This window comes from Mirounga angustirostris, unplaced genomic scaffold, assembly GCF_029215605.1.
Source record: "Mirounga angustirostris isolate CCGP_5_RB_7025 unplaced genomic scaffold, mMirAng1.0.hap1 SCAF_2, whole genome shotgun sequence".
NCBI classification, from domain to species: domain Eukaryota; kingdom Metazoa; phylum Chordata; class Mammalia; order Carnivora; family Phocidae; genus Mirounga; species Mirounga angustirostris.
Genome location: NW_026991710.1, coordinates 186,502,981 through 186,523,576, shown reverse-complemented (window position 1 = coordinate 186,523,576; position 20,596 = coordinate 186,502,981). Strand labels below are relative to the sequence as shown.

Here is a 20,596-nt window from a genome sequence, read left to right as displayed (position 1 = left end):
ATTAATATTTACTGAGTGCCTGTCATGTGTTTAGTGCCAACCTAGGTTCTGTAGGAGAGTACAAGACACAATCTCTGTCTTCGAGAGGCTCATGATTTAGTTGGGGAGAAAAAGGTAGCATATCTTTCTTATAGACAAAACCACAATTTTATCTTAGGCTAAGGTGTGTTATTTCTTAGAGAAGTGTTAGGCCCTGAAAGGACTAGGCATACTATTTCTTAAGTGCACAGCACTGTTTGTGGAAGTTTGACTCTTTAAAACAGCAATATAAAATAGTAGATAAATAGGTACTATTTTTTTTTAGATTTTATTTATTTATTTTTGTGTGAGAGAGAGCCCTGTGTTTTATTTGATTAGTACAAAATACAGTCTAAATGGTATCTCTGAAAACAGCATTTTCTAAATATTCGATCTTTCCTTTTTCTCTCTTTTTAAATATCAGGTATCAAATTGTAGTAGAAATAATCCAAGCAACTACAATTAGCAGCTTTCCCCAGCTGAAGAGGCACAAGGGTAAGAACCAATTTGTTTTCTTCAGTTATACATTCTAAAGGTCCTCGGTCTACCCCGGTCTTCTCTTTTGTCAGAATGTTGGCAAGTATGAGCATTCTTCTGGCTTATATTTAAATATTTTCAATTTATTAAAATAATAGTATAACAGCAGCATTAGAGAAAGTAAATATAACTTCATGCTAACAAAACCCCCTATTTGTATTTCTGTGTTTCTTTAAACTTTATTCATCTGTTGTCATAATTTTTCAAAGGCTGAAATCATTGAGTATAGAGTGCTTCTGTTCTTAAAGTAAGCATGATTTTACAGTTTTTTCTCATTAAAATTTAATCTTAATATTCATTAATATTTCTAACTTGAAACATAATCTTGATAGTTATTTAAATGACTCCAGTGAGTTGATGTTTCATAATTTCCTCAACCTTTTCCTTTAGTTAAGATTTGTATTGTGAATAGCTTCTTTCCTCTTTCTACATTAAAAAAAAAAAAAAAGTTCTATTTTTTTCCCATTTGTTTCTCTTCAAGTGAGATTTTTACCCAGGCATGGTAGGAGTAATTAAGGTGTAAAGCTGGCTCTCAGTTCCCTTATAGTTGGCCTGGGGCCAGAATACCCCTGTCATGCATGAAGTTGAAGGTCATGTCACTGTTTAGAGTGCAGGTCTTGAGTTGTGGCTGAGAGGCAAGCAACCCTACCTTGTAGACCGGCCTTTCCGTGAAAACTTCCAGGCCCACTCAAGTCCCATCAGGGAGCAGAGTGTTAAAAGAAGGAAGAGTTGGGCCAGGGCCTTAAAATGTGCTCCCAGGTTTCTAAGTGGCTCAGAGGCAACAGGAAGCATGGCCTGGGGACTATTCCTTGTGTCTGAGTCACTGACCAAGATAGGAACTGGGTAAAAAGGAGATGAAGAACAGACTAGGAAGAGGCACTAATTCTTAATCTCCGCCCAGGAGGGAAGATTGTACAAATTTGTTCATTCAAAAAATGTTTACTCAACATCAGCGAGGCGATGATGATACAGTAGCAGACAAAACAAAATCTCTGCATTCATCAAGCCCCAAATTGAGACTGGGAGGCAATCAGACAATGAGCAAATCAAGTAAACAGTATTTTAGATGGTGATATGTACCCTGGAGAAAAACAAAGCTGTGAGGTGGGGTGTATAGAAGGGAATGCTGGCCCAGCTGGAGGGGGAGGAAGATATGCATTCAGATAGGGTCATCCGGGAAGACCTCACCTATAGGGTGACCTGGGAGCAAAGACCTGGGGGCCTGAGGGTGTCTGTGGAAGGACAGGTGAAAAACTCTGAGGCAGAAGCATGCGGGGATTGTCTGAGTTGCCTAGGTGGCTGAAAACGGGTGCAATCCATTCCAAAGGGCCTTCCTGGTACTGCTGGGACGGTGGCTTTTAGTCGGCATGAGGAAGGAAGTCTCTGGAGGCTTTTGAGCAAGGCATGTGTGGTCTGATTGATTCCTGCAGGATTGTGGGCTCTGTTCCTCTCCTTTTTTCCTACTGTTCCTGCAGAGAAGATCCTACATCTGCAAAGACCCTATTTCCAAATAAGGTCACATTCACAGCTACCAAGGTTTATTCGCTTCATTTCGGACAGATATTTTTAAGAGGATGCGAGAGAAGGAATTCTAGTTGCCACCATTATCTTTCCTCATTGTTCCTCCTTGATACTTGAGTTTAGTCAGAGATACCTTTCCTTATTTTGTGGTGTTGTATTTGTTTACTAGGGCTGCTATAACAAAGTAGCACAGACCGAGTGCTTAGACAACAGAACGTTATTTTCTCACAGTTCTGGAGCCTGCAAGTCCGAGATCAAGGTGTCCAAGGGGTCGGCAGGGTTGGTCCCTCCTGAGGACTGTGACAGAAGGGTCTGTTTCAGCATCTCTTCTTGGCTTGTAGTTGGCTTTCTCCCTCTGTCTTCACATTGTCTTCCCTCTGCCCAGGTCTTTGTCTAAATTTCCTGTTCTTGCAACACTAGTCTTATTGGATGAGGGTCCACACTAATGGCCCCATTTTCGCTTAATCACCACTGTAAAGACCCTGTCTCCAAATACGGTCATTCTGAGGCCCTGGAGGTTAGGACTTAATGAATTTGAGGGTGGGAGGGGGGCACAGAAAAGCCCATACAATGTTATTAAACATTGTCAGTGATACTTTCATGCTTCTATTTGCCATTTGAGCTGCTCTCAACTTTCTCGGGTATCCTGGCCTCCCTCTACCAAGCATTGGGGAAAAGGCAGACAAGCTGAGCTCACTTGGGTCCTTGGAGCTATGTTGCCTTGGGACAGAAAATAGAGGAGACCGGTTTACTTCTCTGAGGTCACTGGTTAACAGTGATGATCATCATGTCCACAGAGTGTAATACTCAAATGGATTTTTTAGTCTTCTTGTTTTTTTGCAAAGATAAATTGTCAAGATTAGTCTTTTATTACGTACTTAGTCTTTAACATGAACATTTAACATGAGAATGTAAGCACATTGTAGGTATATAAGGACAAATTAACTGCTAAGAATGTATTCTTAATTTGATGTATTCTAGTTGAATTTTGATTATAACTTAAGTATTCAGTTTATTATATGTATTAGTTTCCTAGAGCTGCCATAGCAAAGTACCACAAACTGGGTGGCTTAAATAAGAAAAATGCATTCTTTCGCAGTTCTGGGGGCTAGAAGTCCCAAGCCAAGGTGTCAGCAGGGCCATGCTCTCTCTGAATGCTCTAGGGAAGAATCTCTTCCACACCGTTTTCTTAGCTCTTGGTATTGTGAGCAGTCCTTTGGCTTGAACACATGTCACTCCAGTCCCTGTCTCTATCATTGCATGGCATTCTCCTTGTGTCAGTGTCTCTTTTTTCTTATAAAGATACCAGTCATATTGGATTAAGGCCCACCTTAATTAAAACGAGCTCATCTAAATTTAGTACATCTGCAAAGACTCTATTTCCAAATAAGGTCACATTCACAGGTACCAAGGTTTACAACTTCAACATATCTTTTTGGGGGACACAGTTCAACCCACAGCATTATAACTGATATGTTCAAGATAGCATTGGAGTGACTTTTTTTCTGAAAATGCTAGAAACATTTATTTTCAGTAAGCTCTCTGACCATATTAAGATGCGCTGCATTACTCTTCTTTTGGGTTAATTCTGGTACCAGGAGTTAGCTTTTCTAAATTAGTCCCTTGGGGCACCTGGGTGGCTCAGTCGGTTGGGCATCTGACTCTTGATTTCAGCTCAGGTCATGATCTCAGGGTCCTGAGATTGAGCCCCGTGTCAGGTTCCACGGTGAGCAGGGAGTCTGCTTGAGATTTTCTCTCTCCCTCTGCCCTGCCCTTTCTTTTTGTCTCTCTAAGGTAAATAAATAAATCTTTGAAACAATAAAAATAAATTAGTCTCTTTTAAGTCTGTAATAGGGTTCAAAGTAAGAAATAAAATCTCAGCAAAAAGTAGGATAGCTGAAACCATTAGGTGATTTCAGCTACAGTGTGTCTTTATGTCCAGAACAAAGACAGTTTCCATGGAATCCGCACTCTGGCAAAATGTGTGGGTCTGTATAAGAATGAAGGGAAGCATAGCAGGGGGAGGAGGGAGGTAAAGTGGATTTCATTAGAAGTTAAAAACTTGTGTGTGTCACAAGAAAGTAAGAAAGACAATCCACAGAATGGGAGAATATATTTGCAAATCATATATCTGATTGTATCCAGAATATATAAGGAACTCCTACAACTCAATAATCAAAAGACAGTGTAATTGAAAAATGGGCCAAGGATTTGCATAGCCATTTCATTTCCCTAAAGAACCTATACAAATGGCTAATAAGCACATGAAAATATGCCCTACATCATTCCATACTAGGGAAAAGCAAATTAAAGCTAATACGGGATACCTGTTACACTCACTAGAGTGTAAAAAAAAAAATTGGTAAGGATGTCGAGAAATTGGAACTTGTGTATGTTGCTGGAGGAGATGGAAGATAGTCTGGCAGTTCTCCAAAATGTTAAACATAGAATTACCATGAGATCTAGAGTTTCCACCCCTAAGTACATACCTAAGAGAAATGAAAACATACATCCACAAAAAAACCTGTGCTTGAATGTTTGTAGTAGCATTGTTCATAATAGCCAGAGAGTAGGAACAACCAAAATGGCCATGAACAAAAGGTGGTATATCCGTACAATGGAATATCATTCGGCAATAAAAAGGAATTGATTCATAAAATACATAAGTAACTATTAATACATGCTACAGCATGGATGAACCTTGAAAACATGATGATAAGTGAGAGAAACCAGTTATAAAGGCCACATATTGTGTGATTCCCTTTATATGAAATGCCCAGAATAGGCAGATCTGTACTGACAGAAAGTAGATTATTGGTTACCTGGGGCCATCAGCAGAGAGTGAGATGAGTTGGCAGGGGAAGTGAGTACAAGTTTGAGTATGAGGGCTAGTGGGTACAAGCTTTCTTTTGGGGGGAATGCAAATGTTCTTCTACATTCAGATTATGGTGATGGTTGCACAACACTGAATATACTAAAAACCATTGAATTGTATGTGGCGAATGGATGAATTTATAGTATGTGAATTTTATCTCAGTAAAGCTGTTTAAAAAAAGGAATGAGAAGGTAGAGACTAAAAATTCAGCTCGTGGCAAAACTAATTTAAGTGTGTGGCTGCCACATTGGACGCTAAGGAAATAATCAGGAATTTCTAGCAGTTTTTAGCATTTATTAAGTTCTACTAAATGAAGTAGCATGTTCAAGTGTCTAGGCTGGTCTCTGGCAGGTAAATGTGTAGTAAAGTTGAACTGGAATAATAAGTAAAGTCTTATTTTATAAGCGCTTTTTGATCAAATGTATTTCTGTTTTTAAGTTTATTCTAAATTCTAATTGGATCATTCTGGTTTATCTGGTTTGGCTTTGAGCCAGAGAATCTCTTTCTCAGAGTCTAGGACTCTGCTTCTTGTGTATGCAAAACTAGCTTGAAACAACCTTACAGGCTTAGAGTTTGGGAGAAGTGATCTCCATTTGCAGGGGACTTCGTGTGGGCCCAGAGGACAGAATGTGTGCTAGAGAACTTAGTGGGGAGAACCAGCTTTGGTGTTGCTTCATTCACAAAGCAGACTCTCACACTTAATGTAGCCACACGTAGCATTTAATAGTGGGGAGGTAACTGTGACCCAAACAAAGATTTTTATAATTACCTTCCCAGGTTAGTCTGTGTATCACCAGAATGTTTTGATAGAATATTCACATTATATTTTTATTGACTAATTCCATTTAAAAAGGGTGTTCAATACTTTTATAAGTTATTTGAGTTATTAGATTTTCTAAATCTTATAAAAATTAATTTTTGATAAATAATTAAAATTTTTCTCCCTAATTGTATTCAGGTTATGGTTAATGGCATGGTTAATAATTCAAGTCTATTTATGTTCATATTTTTATTTTTTTTTTATTTTTTTTTAAAGATTTTATTTATTTATTTGACAGAGAGAGACACAGCGAGAGAGGGAACACAAGCACGGGGAGTGGGAGAGGGAGAAGCAGGCTCCCTGCAGAGCAGGGAGCCCGATGCGGACTCGATCCCAGGACCCTGGGATCATGACCTGAGCCAAAGGCAGTCGCTTAACCAACTGAGCCACCCAGGCGCCCTATGTTCATATTTTTATAGTAAAGAGAACATTTCAGTGTAGTGCCATTGGACATTATAGCCCTAACAAGGTTAGAGAAACCGTATAATGCATAATCACATATAAATGGAAATAGAAAATTTAAAGTTGATTATTTATGAAATCTTTTTTTTAAAGATTTTATTTATTTTGAGAGAGAGAGTGCAAGAGCGGGTAGGGGCAGAGGGAGAGAGAATTTCAAGCAAACTCCACCCTGAGCATGGAGCCTGAACTGGGGCTCAATCCCACGTCCCCACGACCCATAGATCATAACCCAAGCTGAAACCAGGAGCCAGATGCTCAACCAACTGAGCCATCCAGAAGCCCCTATTTATGAAATCTTTTAAAGTATTTTTGGAGTCTCCTGACTAGGAAGGTGATGCAATGTCTGGGAATGAGGTATTCCAGTCTGGGAATTTTAAATAATTTTAAATAATTAGGTTGTTATAAGTGCACATACTTTTTTATAGAAGAGGAAGATCAAATTTAGCATTCCCCATTGTCCTTACTTTTTCTTTTAATTGAATATTCAGTAACATCTTATAGTAAGTAGTTATTGTTTGTGAGATTTGGAGTTTTAATGTGTGGCTGGCAAATCAAAGGTTACTTTAAAAACCGGTTCTAGATAGCTACTGTATCATTCCTTAAACTGATCTTTTCAAACAAATTTGTGTGTTTATTTTCCTCCCTGTTAAAGTCATTAAGGAAAGTTAAATTTTTAGCATTAAAGGCTCCTCAAAACATAATTGTTGAGTTATTTTTAGTGATCTTTGAATTTTAGGGATAGTGTGCTTTAGTGAAAATAGGGAAAGAATCAGGGAAAAACCTCAGGCAAAGAATCAGGGAAAAACCTCATTCTGTTACTCTCTTGCCACAAGCCCGGCTGGCCTGCATTGGTTTCCTTAAACCTGGAAAATCAGGCTGTGCTCGTTTATATCTCTGAGTGACCATGTAGCAATGCAACCAGGTTGTGTGTGCGATTGTAAGCACTTTCTTTTTTTTTTTTTTTTTTAAGATTTTTTATTTATTTATTTGAGAGAGAGAATGAGATAGAGCATGAGAAGGGGGAGGGTCAGAGGGAGAAGCAGACTCCCCGCTGAGCAGGGAGCCCGATGCGGAACTCGATCCCGGGACTCCGGGATCATGACCCGAGCCGAAGGCAGTCGCTTAACCAACTGAGCCACCCAGGCGCCCGTTGTAAGCACTTTCATTTCCAGTACTGTTTCTCCTTATTTCCATGTTATTTCTGTGAGTGGGAAACTGAAGTTTTAAAAAAGAATGAACAGATGGAGGATCCTAAGAATATTTTAGGATTGAACCTAGAGATGGGAACTTTATTTATGAATGTAGTGATATATATGTACTATAAATATAGTTTTGTTTTTACATATAAAGATGTTTCTGGCAAGTCTTTTTCTTTTTTTTTTAAGATTTATTTATTTATTTTAGAGAGAGAGAGGGAACATGAGCAAGAGGGACATAGGAAGAGGGAGAGACAATCTCAAGCAGACTCTATGCTGAGGGTGGAGCCCAGTGTGGGGCTCCATCTCTCGACCCTGAGATCATGACTTGAACTGAAATCAAGAGTTGGACGCCCAACTGACTGCACCCACCAGGCGCCCTCTCCTTTTTTTAAAGATTTATTTACTTATTCGAGAGAGAGAGCATGTTCGCGAGAGAGAGCGCGCGTGCGTGCAAGCAGGGTGGAGGGGAAGGGCAGAGGGAGAGAGAATCCTGAAGTAGGACCGCCGCCTCCCCCCCCCCCCCACCTTGAACGCAGAGCCTGGTGCAGAGCTCCATCATGACCCTGAGCTGAAATCAAGAGTTGGCTGCTTGACCCAGGCACCGCAAGTCTTTTTCAGTCAAAATCACTGACAACTAAGAAATGTTATGCAATTGTGAAAATACCTTGAACATTTAAGGAAAAAGTGTCATATAACAGGTTGGGAGAAATTACTTGACTGCACGCTCTCTGAGACCTTAAGGAACCAGCCAGCTAACTCAGGATGACAGAGGAGGGCCTGGGGACTATTTTACTTTGTATATTCATGAAGGGTCAAAATAAGGCTTTTTTGAGGCTTCAACAAACTCCAGCAAATTCACATAAAACTCTGCATGTGTTTTAGATTCACTAATCCCTTTTTTTTTAAGATTTAATTTATTTATTTGACAGAGAGATAGAAAACACAAGTAGGCAGAGAGGCAGGCAGAGAGAGAGGGAGAAGCAGACTCCGCACTGAGCAGGGAGCCTGACAGGCTCGATCCCAGGACCCTGGGATCATGACCTGAGCCGAAGGCAGACGCTTGACCGACTGAGCCACCCAGGCGCCCCTCACTAATCACTTTAGATTAGTACATCATAAATGAGGAACAAATTACTCTCCTTAACAAAGTAGGAATTTTAATTTGATTTTTAATGGCTTTTGGGGGGGAGATTTTTATCTTTTCAAGAAATAAGGTATCAGATGATTTTTGACATCTTTACAGAGCTTCGTGGTTTAATTGCTGACATGATTCTAGGGAAAATAAGTCCTAGAAAAAAATCATATTATCAAACTCATTACGGGTAAGAAAATTTTATTAGGTATAATTAGGGGAAAAGGTCTTAGAGAAAACTTATAAACACTAAACAATTTGAAACAATTAGTCTCAGAAGATTTAGTTTGTTCACAGAATTTTCTTGCCTCTGACCTTATTTTATCATTCATCCTGGCCAAATGTACTGACTAAGGCCTGAGTTTTCCCCACTAATAATCTTAACTGCTTATTGGTCATGGAATTTAGGAAGTTTAGCCAAGTCCAGCTAGATAATTTCAGTGAACTTTTTCCAGTGTTCATCCTCTGACCGTTCGGTACATTTGACATTGTTGACTATCCTGGCTAGCACTCTGTCTCATTCTTCTTTGTTCTTCTGCTTGCTTATTCTCTGTTCAGCCTTTAAAGAGTTTCTTAGTATTTGTTTCTAACTCTCTCATTACTTTATACCTGCGTGGCCCAATATAAGAGCTATTAATTATTTATGGCTATTTAAATTTAAATTAATTAAAAGTAAATACAAATTTAAAACTCAGTTTTTTTATCATACCAGCCACATTTCAGTTGTTCAGTAACCATATGTGGCCACCATATTGGATAGCACAGAAAGAATATTTCCATCACCGTGGGAGTTCTGTTGGGCAGCACTGCCTCTACCCTTTCTTTGGCTAGTTTTCTCTTTCCCTTACCTATATGCTGGTAAGTCTCCAAATTTCTCTCTACAGAACTTCTGTGCTCTACTTTTCTACTTACTACTGCTTACTCAGTGTTTTTATTTGGATATCATAAAGGGACCTCCAAATGAAAATGTTCAAATTAAAGTACCACATAACTGGTCACTCCTGTTTCTGTGACCAGGGATCACCATCCATCCATATGTCACAAACGAGGAGTCATCTCTGTTCATTCCTTCTTTATCATGTACTATGTCGATTCCATTATTGTCACACAGATTGACCTCCTAAGTATATCTCAACTCTGTTCTCTTTCTCTACACAACCATCTTCCACGACCGGTCTCTCTTGACCTATGGTAATAACTTCTTAATTGGTCTCCTTCTATCTACTCCTGCCCCTGTTTAATACATTTTTTCATATAAAGTCACAATGATTAAAAAAATAATGCAGGTGCTGTCATGTTACCTCCATGCTTAAAACCCTTCATTGTCTTCCCATTGTCCTTAGACATGCAGCCCACAAGGTCCTGCTTGCTCTGGCCCGCGTTTCAGTCTTCAGCCTCATCTCTTGCCGTTCCTCTCCCTCTCGTTGTACTCCAGCCACACCAGTGTTTCTTTTTCCTCAACTCACCCTGATTCATCCTGCCTCATATTCCCTGCCCATTTTCTTGATTCTTCTTAGAATGCTACCCTCCTCCCAATCTCACTCTGTCTAGGTAATTCCTACTTACCTTTATAATTTATCTCAGATGTCTCTTCTCTGATCACAACCCCACTTCCCCTGATTCTGGGTAGGTAAGAAAACTCCTGAGTTTTTAGGACCGTCCTGTCAGTAGAGAATAATGCACTCTGGAGGAAGTCTTAATCACTAGAAGTAGGTCTTTAGTCATTCAGCAAACATTTTTTTTGAATGCCATTATGTGTTAGGCACCGCTGTGCAATGAGAAAAACTGTCTCTGACCTTAAGGAGATCATAGTCTAACAGGGAGACAGGGAGATACACATACAAAATTATAATACAATTTCATAATGTGGTGAGAGTTACAGTTCAGGATTTAGTAGTGGAATGGATGTGCGGGGCAGTCAGCTCTACCTGGAACAGAGGTCAAGAAAGACTTTTTCTTCAGAGTAGCAGCATTGAGTTGGAAAGATTGAATGGCCCTCATTTCCTTCTGGGCTTATCAGGTGGATATGGATAGATGGTACCACATGTCCACAGACAAAGAAGACAGTTGTGGAATGGCCTCCTGTGTGTAAGTTATGTCAAGTGAGACACTGTGCTGGTGCTTGGCATGTAATGGAGAAGTAAGGCTTAATAGGAAGACAGGAGCTGAAACTAAAGGGACTTGTAAGCTATCCTAAGAAGTTTGGACTTAATCCTGTAGAGCCGTGGTTTTCAAACTATCCTGTGCATCAGGATCACCTGGAGGGCTTGTTACAATGCAGATTCCCAGGCCCTACTCCAAAGGTTCTGATTCTGGAGATCTGGAGTGGGCCCTAAGAGTTTGCAGTACTCACAGGTTCCCCAGTAATGCTGATGCTACTCATCCAGGAACCACACAGAGCCACTGCTGTAGATAATGAAGAGCCATTAATGTATTACTGTTTGTATTTTAGTAGCCAACTCTTTAGCTTTTTATTTACAATTAGAACAGCCAGACTAGTTGAGTAATAGTCTGTTGAAATAAGCTGACTGCTGTGGTCTGAATGTTTGTGTCTCCCAAAATTCTTACGTTGAAATCCTAACACCCAAACATGATGGTAGTAGGTGGTGAGGGCTTTGGGAGGTACTTACGTCATGAGTGTGGAGCCCTCATGGATGGGGCTAGTGCTTTTATCAAAGAGGCTCCAGAGAGATCCCTACCTGCTTCTACCATGTGGGAAAAAGGTGGCCAACTGCATCCTGGAAGAGGGCTGTCACCAGAACCTGCCCATGCTGGCACCCTAATCTTGGATTTCCAGTCTCCAGGACTGAGAAACAAATTTCTGTTGTTTATAGCCGCCCAGTCTGTGGTTGTAGGTGCCTGAACGAACTAAGACATGGGTTAAGTATAGGAATTCTAAGTAGTACCAGGACATAAGCTAAATTGTCCCTGCAGCTTGGTGGGAGTAAGTCCAGGATTACAGCTCCCTTTTTAAAGGCTTCTTTTCTGTTCTTCTGTTCTGAATCCTGAAATGTTATGAAGAATAGTTAAGGTGATTCAAGAGTAACATTTATTCAGCTGACTACAATAAAGGACATGATGTTGATTTGAGTCTGCTAGAAACTGCCAAGTATTAATAGTATACCCTGGGAGTAATATGCTCATAGTATAGATGGGCTTTGGTCACGTTGTGCATCTTCTTTAGAGTTTAAGTAAACCGTTTTAGAACTGCATATATCAAGTAGAACTATAGAAGACCTTCAGAAAATACTGCGTATGTATATGGACACAGATAGTTGCTGATAAGGACCATAATGATTTCCATTAGAAGTTACTTTAATAAAGATAATATGTACCTTCTTTGTCTGATCTTGCATTTAAAGGTGCCCCTGCCTGAAAGAAGGGAGCTAATCTGTAGACTCTAGTGGACTTCTCAGTGTCCTTCATTGTGCTTTGATATGATCTGATTTTCTAGCATTGTAGCAATCTGATACAAACAGTTCCTAATTTATGAATGACCTAAACTTAGAAGACACCTCAGCCCATGGCTACAGGGGCCCTTGCCAGGGTTTCTCCCTGCCCAGCCCTCCTGCTGTGAGTACTGCAGCCTCTGGCACCTGCTGTCCCTTCTCCAGCATCCCACCTAGCTCCCTGGTCCCTGTCTGTCCTCTGCCTGGAGGGTATAAGGGCTCAGGGCTCTTCCACTACTCTCTCTATAGTCCTATGACATTATAGCCAGTCCTCCTCCCACCTCTGTACCCCAAGAAAACTTTAATCATCATATATTCTAACACCTGCATTTATACAAATGAAGTTCAGGTCTAGAGATGGTAAATAATATACCTGGTGTAACTAGAGCTAGTCACACACAGATCTTGAACTTGAACTTGAACCCAGGTCTCCTGATTTTTAGTCCTGGTCTCTTCCCACTACACTGCTTATTCACATGGGTAGATGTTATGAAAGTCTTGTTCAAAACTTACAAATTATTGGGCTGGATCTGTGTTCTAAGTGTATGTCTCATACCTGTTCAGCTCATGGTTCCTGTTTGGGAGCAGGACTCTCCTAGCTATTGTGTGGATTTAGTTGATACATTATTACTTTAAAAATGTATTGCAGGCATGTTGGGGGGCTTTAAACCAAAGGAAGTGCAGGGAGTTTGAGTACTTGAGACATTTAAAGGAAGGAAGAAAAGGTGTACTGTAAGCATACCTGACCAGACTGGGCCAGGTCAGACTACCAGCTCTCTGTACTCTTCTCCATTATAACATGAGAGCTTCCGCCATCAGCTCCCGCCGTGTTCTGCTTATTCCTCAAGTATGCGTTCTGCTAAAGTGGAGTGACACTTTATACTGAAACTCAGGTGTTTGATGTGGTAAGAAAATCCCAGGTGTTCTTTTTGAAAAAGAACATACTGGCCTCAAGTTGAAAAGTAAGATAAATGTATATATATTTTAGTTCCTGGGCAACTTCTGAGGTGATTTTCAGATAATTTTGAAGAAATTTGTGATGATTAGTAACTACTGAGAATTGCTGTTAGTTTCGTGTTAAAAAGTGGAGCACCATTTTTCATTTTGAAAGTTGACTAGTCCCTAGGTAAATACATACCCGTTCCTTGACTCCTTCTCTCAAGAGGGTTTATTAAAACTTCTATTTACATGAACAAGAAAGATTCAAAGGATTGTTAGTTTGTCACTATGGACACGAGTTGAGGAATGGAGGCCCAGTATTTTCCGGTGAGGAACTCCTTTAATTCCTTACCTCGAGGGCCTGGGTGGGGTGTGGAGGGGGTGGGGAGGTGGGGGACCGGGCAAGAACAGGCCTGTGCATCCTGGGGAGGAAAGCCACATGTTGGGGAGTCAGGGGAAGGGGGCAAGTGTGCATGCAGCCCTGTCTCCTTAACTGTCACAGAGTTTGTACTTCTCGGTGGGGTGGGAGTGCAGGGCACAGTTTGGGCCCCCCAGGGTGCTTGGGGCATTTGACAGTGTCCAGAGACCTTTTTGGGTGTCCCATCTGGGGGAAAGTATGCTGCTGGCATCTAGTGGTAGAGGCCAGGAATGCTGCTCAGCATCCCGCAATGCACAGGACGGCCCCCACGAGAAAAATTTGTCCAGCCCAAAACGTCAGTAGTGTTGCTGATGAGAACCCCTGCTCTGTTACCCATCGACTCCCCCAGTCAGCCTGCCGAGAGTGTTGCCGTCAGGAGATGTCTTGGGATTTGGTAGCGTGCTATGAGAAAAGAAAAAATACTCTGCTTGTGACATTTTCTAGGACCTGAAAAAGAAAGTAGTGCCATGTTAATCCACTTACACTTGTGCTGTTTCTGGAGTCCTTAGTTTACACTGTAAGTGACTTCACTCTCCTTTGCTTCATTAGAAGTCGTACCTAACAGTTCTCCCTGGTGTTTGTACTTTACTGATAGACACTTCACTTGCTTGAAGAAGAACTGTATTGTGGGCAGAAAGTTTAAAGCAAAAAGCAGTGCCCGATGTTGTCCATAGGTCTCCTGCAAGGTCTTCATAGCCAAAAGCATTCACCCAATGTCTAATCTGAATTTCTTTTTTCAGCAGAGGAACCCAATGCACCATTTCCTTTTGTTGTGGCCTCGGTAGAATCTGGACTATTCAGAAGGAAGAACAGTAAATATTTATAATTCATTGCTTTAGAATATTCTATCACTTGTGTGTTCATCTTGGCACCAGTTTCAAGAGCCACTGCCATTCAGTGTTTCACCTGCCACTGTTTATCTTCTTGGCTTCTTTTTAAAGCTAGGTCAAACAGTTGTGTGATTCACCGGCTTGTAACAATGCAGTGTTCCCTAACGCTCGACAGAGAGCCAGCCATGTGAATCTGGCTTGAGCTGGGCCACAGTGTGTTGTCACATGCCCACTGGCCTATACTTTTCGTGGCATGAATACTTCCTGACTGAATGGGTTTTCAGGTCACAGAGCATATTCATCTACATCGTTGGATTTACAAGGATTTTGGCACGACACACACACGGGCTGCATGAGTTCCATGTTACTCATTTAGCACTGAACGTGGTATTAGTTTTCTGAGGCAAAAATAAACAGAATTGCCTAAGCAACAAGCTGCTGTCAGATTCGTTAGCAACAAGCTTTGTGATCAGACAATGGCATTGTATTCACGTGAGCAGGCGACATTCAAGTAGAACACGAGAATATTCTTCTCAGCCCTGCAGCTGGGTTTTAGATGAAGGTTTATTCTCTTTCTTCCGTCCTTTTGGAATTTGCTTCTAGTTTTTGTGCTTTTAGAAAGGTTTTTATGCTTTCTTAAGAGAAGAATTTGGTTGTTGATAAATGTGTGTCAATTTCTTCCTATATATGTCTCTTTACTAGCCTATTTTAACCCCAAATTAAAACTGTGGCCTAGATTTATTTTATAAAAGGCAATTATTTTGTTCCCAAACTTTAGGGTATTTTAAATATGCATAAAATAGGGATGCCTGGGTGGCTCAGTCGTTAAGCATCTGCCTTCAGCTCAGGTCATGGTCCCAGGGTCCTGGGATCAAGCCCCACATCGGGCTCCTTGGGAGAGCCTGCTTCTCTGCCTGCCGCTCCCCCTGCTTGTGCTCTGTCAAATAAATAAATAAAATCTTTAGAAAAAAATGTGTAAAATTTAGATTTTAAAGATGTACGTTTTAAAAATGAAAATATTTTTTCTGAAAAATTAGCTGTTCCAAACGTGTGTTTGTTTTGGTACACACAGAAAGCATCCTAGTTTGTGCTAGACTGATTTGGAAGCAGACTTACATTTACCTTTATCTCCCACTAAGGGGTCTCTGAATTACTATTTTTTCCTTTTGAGATTATCCTCATTATTATTATTAACATTGAGTTAATGAGCTCCTTGGTCTGGGCCTATCAGCCAAGCATAGGACAAGTTGAAAGTCAAATGAAAGCATCTCTTCAGCGCACATACAGAAAAGTCATCCTGTAATATCTGACAGACCCTCTGGAACAAAGCCATCTGTTGACCTGAAGTCTACCTATTACCCTTGTGCTATGTACAGAAAAGAGCTGCTTCTGAAAGATCAAATGTTTTGTGGTACTCACCGAAGTTGTCTCAGTAGTTTGTTCAGCTTGCATAGGTACTGTTTTAGGCATCTGCACAAACTGACTAAGTGGGTCGAGAGAGGTAATGACCATCCTAGGGACTGGAGGTCTCCGGCAGAGTTCTGTAAAACATTACAAAGTGTTCTATAAAACAGTTGGAGGGGTACCAAGAAGCAGAACCCAGACTCCCTTCTTTAATATGGGTAGTTCCGGCGCGCCTGGGTGGCTCAGTTGGTTGGGCAACTGCCTTCGGCTCAGGTCATGATCCTGGAGTCCCGGGATCGAGTCCCGCATCGGGCTCCCTGCTCGGCAGGGAGTCTGCTTCTCCCTCTGACCCTCCTCCCTCTCATGCTCTCTGTCTCTCATTCTCTCTGTCTCAAATAAATAAATAAAATCTTTAAAAAAAAAAAAATATGGGTAGTTCCGATCTAAACTGAGCACATTAGAACTCACCTTCAGAAGGTGTGATCTACCTGCCTAGGTATATTTATATTTTTCTAGTGGTCACCTAGTCCCTGAACATTGCCTGAAACAATCTCATTGTTTCTGAAATGAGCCTGCTCTTCTGCGTTCCATAGAGGATTTCCCACTTTTCCACTTTCTGCAGGCCTCTGAACAATTGCCCTTTTTACTTATCTCCCTGTAAGCAGATAACCTTACTCACTACTTCAAGGAAACGGAGACCATATGAGGGGAACCGCCCCAGCTTCCAACCACCAGTCTTCAAACTTGCTTTGTATGTATCCCTTCTCTTCTGCCTTCTGTGTTACTGTGGTGGAGGAGGTGGCCTTTTTCCAAAGCTGGTCCATTTACCTGTCTTCTGGATGCCTCTCCCCATCTGTCACTTCTCTTTCTATCTTAACTGATTCCTTCTCATCAGCATTAAAACCAGCTCATCTCTCTCCCATTAAAAAAAAAAAAAAAAGCCTTTCCCTCAATCCCAATCCTGCCTCCATGTTGTGTATGCAAAGCGTGTCCATTCTCCACAAGGAAATGACTAAATATTTAGTCATTTTTAGAAATTAATATTGTGTAAGTTTTTTGTTTTTACTTGAAATTGTATAATGCTAACATAAGGAAACATACCATTATAAATGTTTTTGAATTAAATCTTAAAAAAAAAAATTCTTGCTAAGACCATATAACTCCTAAGTGGCACAGCCAGAATTCAAATTTAAGTCTAATTCCAGACGCTAATGAAAACTCTCCGCTGTATTTAACATGGATGTCGCTAGTGATTGGCAATGGCAGATTCGGTGGGGAGAAGGGATAGAAACCATATTGTTGCCGTAGAATGAAGAATGGGAGGTAAAGATACTCTGTTTCTCTCCTTCAGAGCCCAAGTTTAGAGAAGCACAATACCTGAAACATAATAAGCACTTAGCGAAATGTTCACTCTATGGTTGTTACCGCTCAGGAATACTTGACACAGCTCATTCATCCATTTCAACAAATATTTAATGAGTTTCCACTGTGTTGCCAGGCACTGTTAAAGGTGCTGGAGATACAAGAGTGTATAAATAAGCAAAATGCCGACCTTGATGAGGACCTACTTACAGGATAAGTAAGTCGAATATAAGTGTGGTTATAGGTGGAGAAAGTAAAGCAGAGAGGGAGAAAGGCAGTGTTGTAGGCTGGGGGTTGCAGTTAGAAATAGGGTACCTAGGGAGGGCTCCCCCGAGACCTGAACTGAGGATCTGAGGGAGGTGAGGAAGTGAGCCCTGCAGATCCAGGGGTGGATGAAAGGGCCTCACTGAGGGAAGGCATGAAAAAGCCCTGAGCAGGGAACCACCCAGTGTGTTCAGGAAGCTCGTCACCAAAGACCACGTATTATATGAAATGTCCAGAATAGGCAAATCCATAGAGAAAGCCCCATAAAAATGCCCAGGGCTGAGAGGGTTGGGTGACTGCTAATGGGTACCTGGCTTCTTCCGAGGGTGATGAAAATTTTCTAAATAAGTGATTGTGGTGACGGCTGCACAGTCTGTAAATATACTAAAAGAAGTTAAATTGTACACTTTAAATAAGGAGAATCGTATAGTCTGTGAAGTGTATCTCAATAAAGCTGTTATTTAAAAAAGGCAAGAGGGGCGCCTGGGTGGCTCAGTCGTTAAGCGTCTGCCTTCGGCTCAGGTCATGATCCCAGGGTCCTGGGATTGAGCCCCGCATCGGGCTCCCTGCTCCGCGGGAAGCCTGCTTCTCCCTCTCCCACTCCCCCTGCTTGTGTTCCTGCTCTCGCTGTGTCTCTCTCTGTCAAATAGATACATAAAATCTTAAAAAAAAAAAACAAAAACAAGAGCCCATAAGGAAACCGGTGTGGTTACGTGTGTGCGGAGTCAGAGAGGATGAGTCTGGAGTGTGTAGGGCCTCTGTCCCCCTGAAAGAGCCTTGCCTTTCACTGCGGGAGAAATGGGGGCATGGGGGAGGGTTCTGAGCAGGGGAATGATGTGATCGGGTTGATAGGCTAAACAGGTTAGCCTTGGCTGCCGTGCTCACAAAGACTGAAGGGGAGACGAAGGGGACAGCATGGGACCAGCTGGGAGGCTGTGCATAGCACACACGAGATACTGTTTTTCCCGTGTTGCTGAAATTCCTTCTTTGGCTTCTCTGTAAACCACACACTCACATTCTCCTTCTGTCTCTCCTTCACCATCTCCTTTGCTAGCTCTGCTTCTTCTTTCTATTAAATGTAGGGTTTACTTAGATTCTGTACTGGGACCATTTTATCTCCTCCTGGGTTGTCTCACCTACTCCTGTGACTTGAGTTACCATCGACTGCTGAATACTTCTCAACTCCACACCTTGTATCTCTGCTCAGGTAGCCAAATGCCCTTAAACTCAGTTTGCCTGTTCTTTTGCTGTGTAACAAAACCACCCCAAAATGCAGTGTCTTAAACAATAGTCCTTTCTTTTGTACACAAATTGGCAGTCTGAGCAGGTTTGGCAGGGATGACTCTTCTCTCCTTGACCGTGGCTGGATGCCTCACCTTCAAGATGGTGTATGTTCATGGTGCCAAGTTGGTGCTGGATGTGAGCTGAGGTCCTGCCAGGGCTGTGGTCTGGGGGACCTCTCCATGTAGATCTCTCCAATGACTGCTTTGGCCTCCTCAAAGCACAGAGGCCTCCTGGCTGGTGGACGATTTACCAGGTGGCTGGCTCAGGGCTCCAAGTGTGTGGCCTTTTACGATCTAGCTTTAGAAGTCATGGGTTCATGGGGCGCCTGGGTGGCTCAGTTGGTTAAGCGACTGCCTTCGGCTCAGGTCATGATCCTGGAGTCCCGGGATCGAGTCCCGCATCGGGCTCCCTGCTCGGCGGGGAGTCTGCTTCTCCCTCTCCCACTCCCCGTTTGTGTTCCCTCTCTCACTGTGTCTCTCTCTGTCAAATAAATAAAAATAAAATCTTAAAAAAAAAAGAAGCCATGGGTTCACTTCCTCTGTAATCACAAACCCACCTGTGTTTGGGAAAACGGAACACATACCCTCCTTCTCAGAGGGAGATTGTCACAGTAACATTGACAAAAAGAGCAGGTGAGATGAGAGATCTTGTGAGCACCTTTGGCAAATATCATCTGTCACATTGTCCACAGTTGAATTTAAGATCTTTCATAAACCTGTTTTTTCTATAATGTTCCCTGGTTCATAATTGGCCCCACCACCTCCATGGCTGCTCATGGCAGAAACTTGGGAGCATCTTTGATACCTCTGTTTTCTTTACTTTCTTCAGCCACCTACCCTCTCCCCTGTCTGGTCAATCATAGGGTCCTGTTAGTTCTCTTTATAAATCACTCTCAGATCCTTCTAGTCCCCTTTCCTGCCCTTGCTGTGACCCTGGTTTAGGCATCTGCCTCCTGGGTTACTGCAGTGGTCTTCAACTGGTTTCTCTTCTTGCAGTCTTTGCCTTCCAGTTATTTTTTTTTTTACCATTCCTGTATAATCTTTAAAAACACAAACCCATTTATCACATACTCCTGCTTAAAACCCATTAGAAACTGCCCAGTGCTGTTGAGCTAAAGACCGAAGTTGTTCCTATGGACTAAACAGCTTTGTGTCTCTTGGCTCCTGCCTCCGCCATATTTACTTTGGATCACTATCTCCCCCTTGCATCTGCTGCACTGGTTCTTCCAGGTCCTCCCAGGCTCTCTCCTTCCTGCCTCACAGCTTTCACTTTCACACTTGCTGCTCTCTCTGGGTGCCACATTCCACTCCTTCTTCATTTCATTTGAGTGTAATTTGCTCAGGGAAACCTGGATCAGAAGCACTGGTCAAGCAGCTCAAAGATACCTGCGCATTTTCTTTGTAGCCCATATATGCTCATAATTGCTCCTGTTGTCTTTGGATTTCTGCCTTGCTAGGCTTTAAGTTCCATGAGATTTAACAATTGGTCTTGAGTCCCAAATGCCTACTAGCCAGTGCCTGACACACAGTGAGCACTCACTGCATGCTTAGGAATGACTCTGCACACATGATACATACATATATTTAAATACACATGTACATATGCACATCGATTGTGAGTTTATGTGTACAGATGAGGTTTTTTAAAAAAATGTTTTATACCCGAGTAGGATTTTTCAGTGGTGTATTTAGAAATTAATGGTACTTCTATTTGAGGGTATATATATGTGTATGTGTGTGTGTTTAGCATGAATTCTCTTCTTTAGTACCCACTGTTCAAAATGTACCATGTCAGACACCAGTCTCGTTCAGAGTTGTTAACGTTCCCCTTTTTGTACCTTGTCCTCTGACTGGGTCCTGTCCATCCATCCCATTCAAGGTAAAGAAACTGCTGCAATGAAAGCTGATCTCCTAAGGGCCAGGAATATGAAAAGGTACATTAACCAACTGACTGTGGCAAAGAAGCAGTGTGAGAAGAGAATCCGAATCCTGGGAGGCCCTGCCTATGACCAGCAAGACGAGGGGGCCTTGGATGAGGGAGAAGGGCCTCAAAGCCAGAAGGTAGAACTTTGTGGTTTCTTGT

At 41.8% G+C, this 20,596-nt stretch overlaps 1 protein-coding gene across 6 annotated transcripts in view; it reads left to right on the top strand.

Moving 5' to 3' along the window:
* The window catches only part of SNX25 (sorting nexin 25), a 133,080-nt gene that overhangs the window by 68,866 nt on the left and 43,618 nt on the right, over nt 1-20,596 (top strand). For 3 of the 6 annotated variants that reach the window (XM_064585682.1, XM_064585684.1, XM_064585685.1), the window contains 3 exons: nt 443-513; nt 14,111-14,182; nt 20,393-20,574. In XM_064585682.1, the coding sequence (XP_064441752.1) occupies nt 443-513; nt 14,111-14,182; nt 20,393-20,574 (325 nt within the window). Of the gene's footprint in view, nt 1-439; nt 514-14,110; nt 14,183-20,392; nt 20,575-20,596 lie in introns of all 6 variants that reach the window. The other 3 variants (XM_064585683.1, XM_064585686.1, XM_064585687.1) reach the window with 2 other exon arrangements.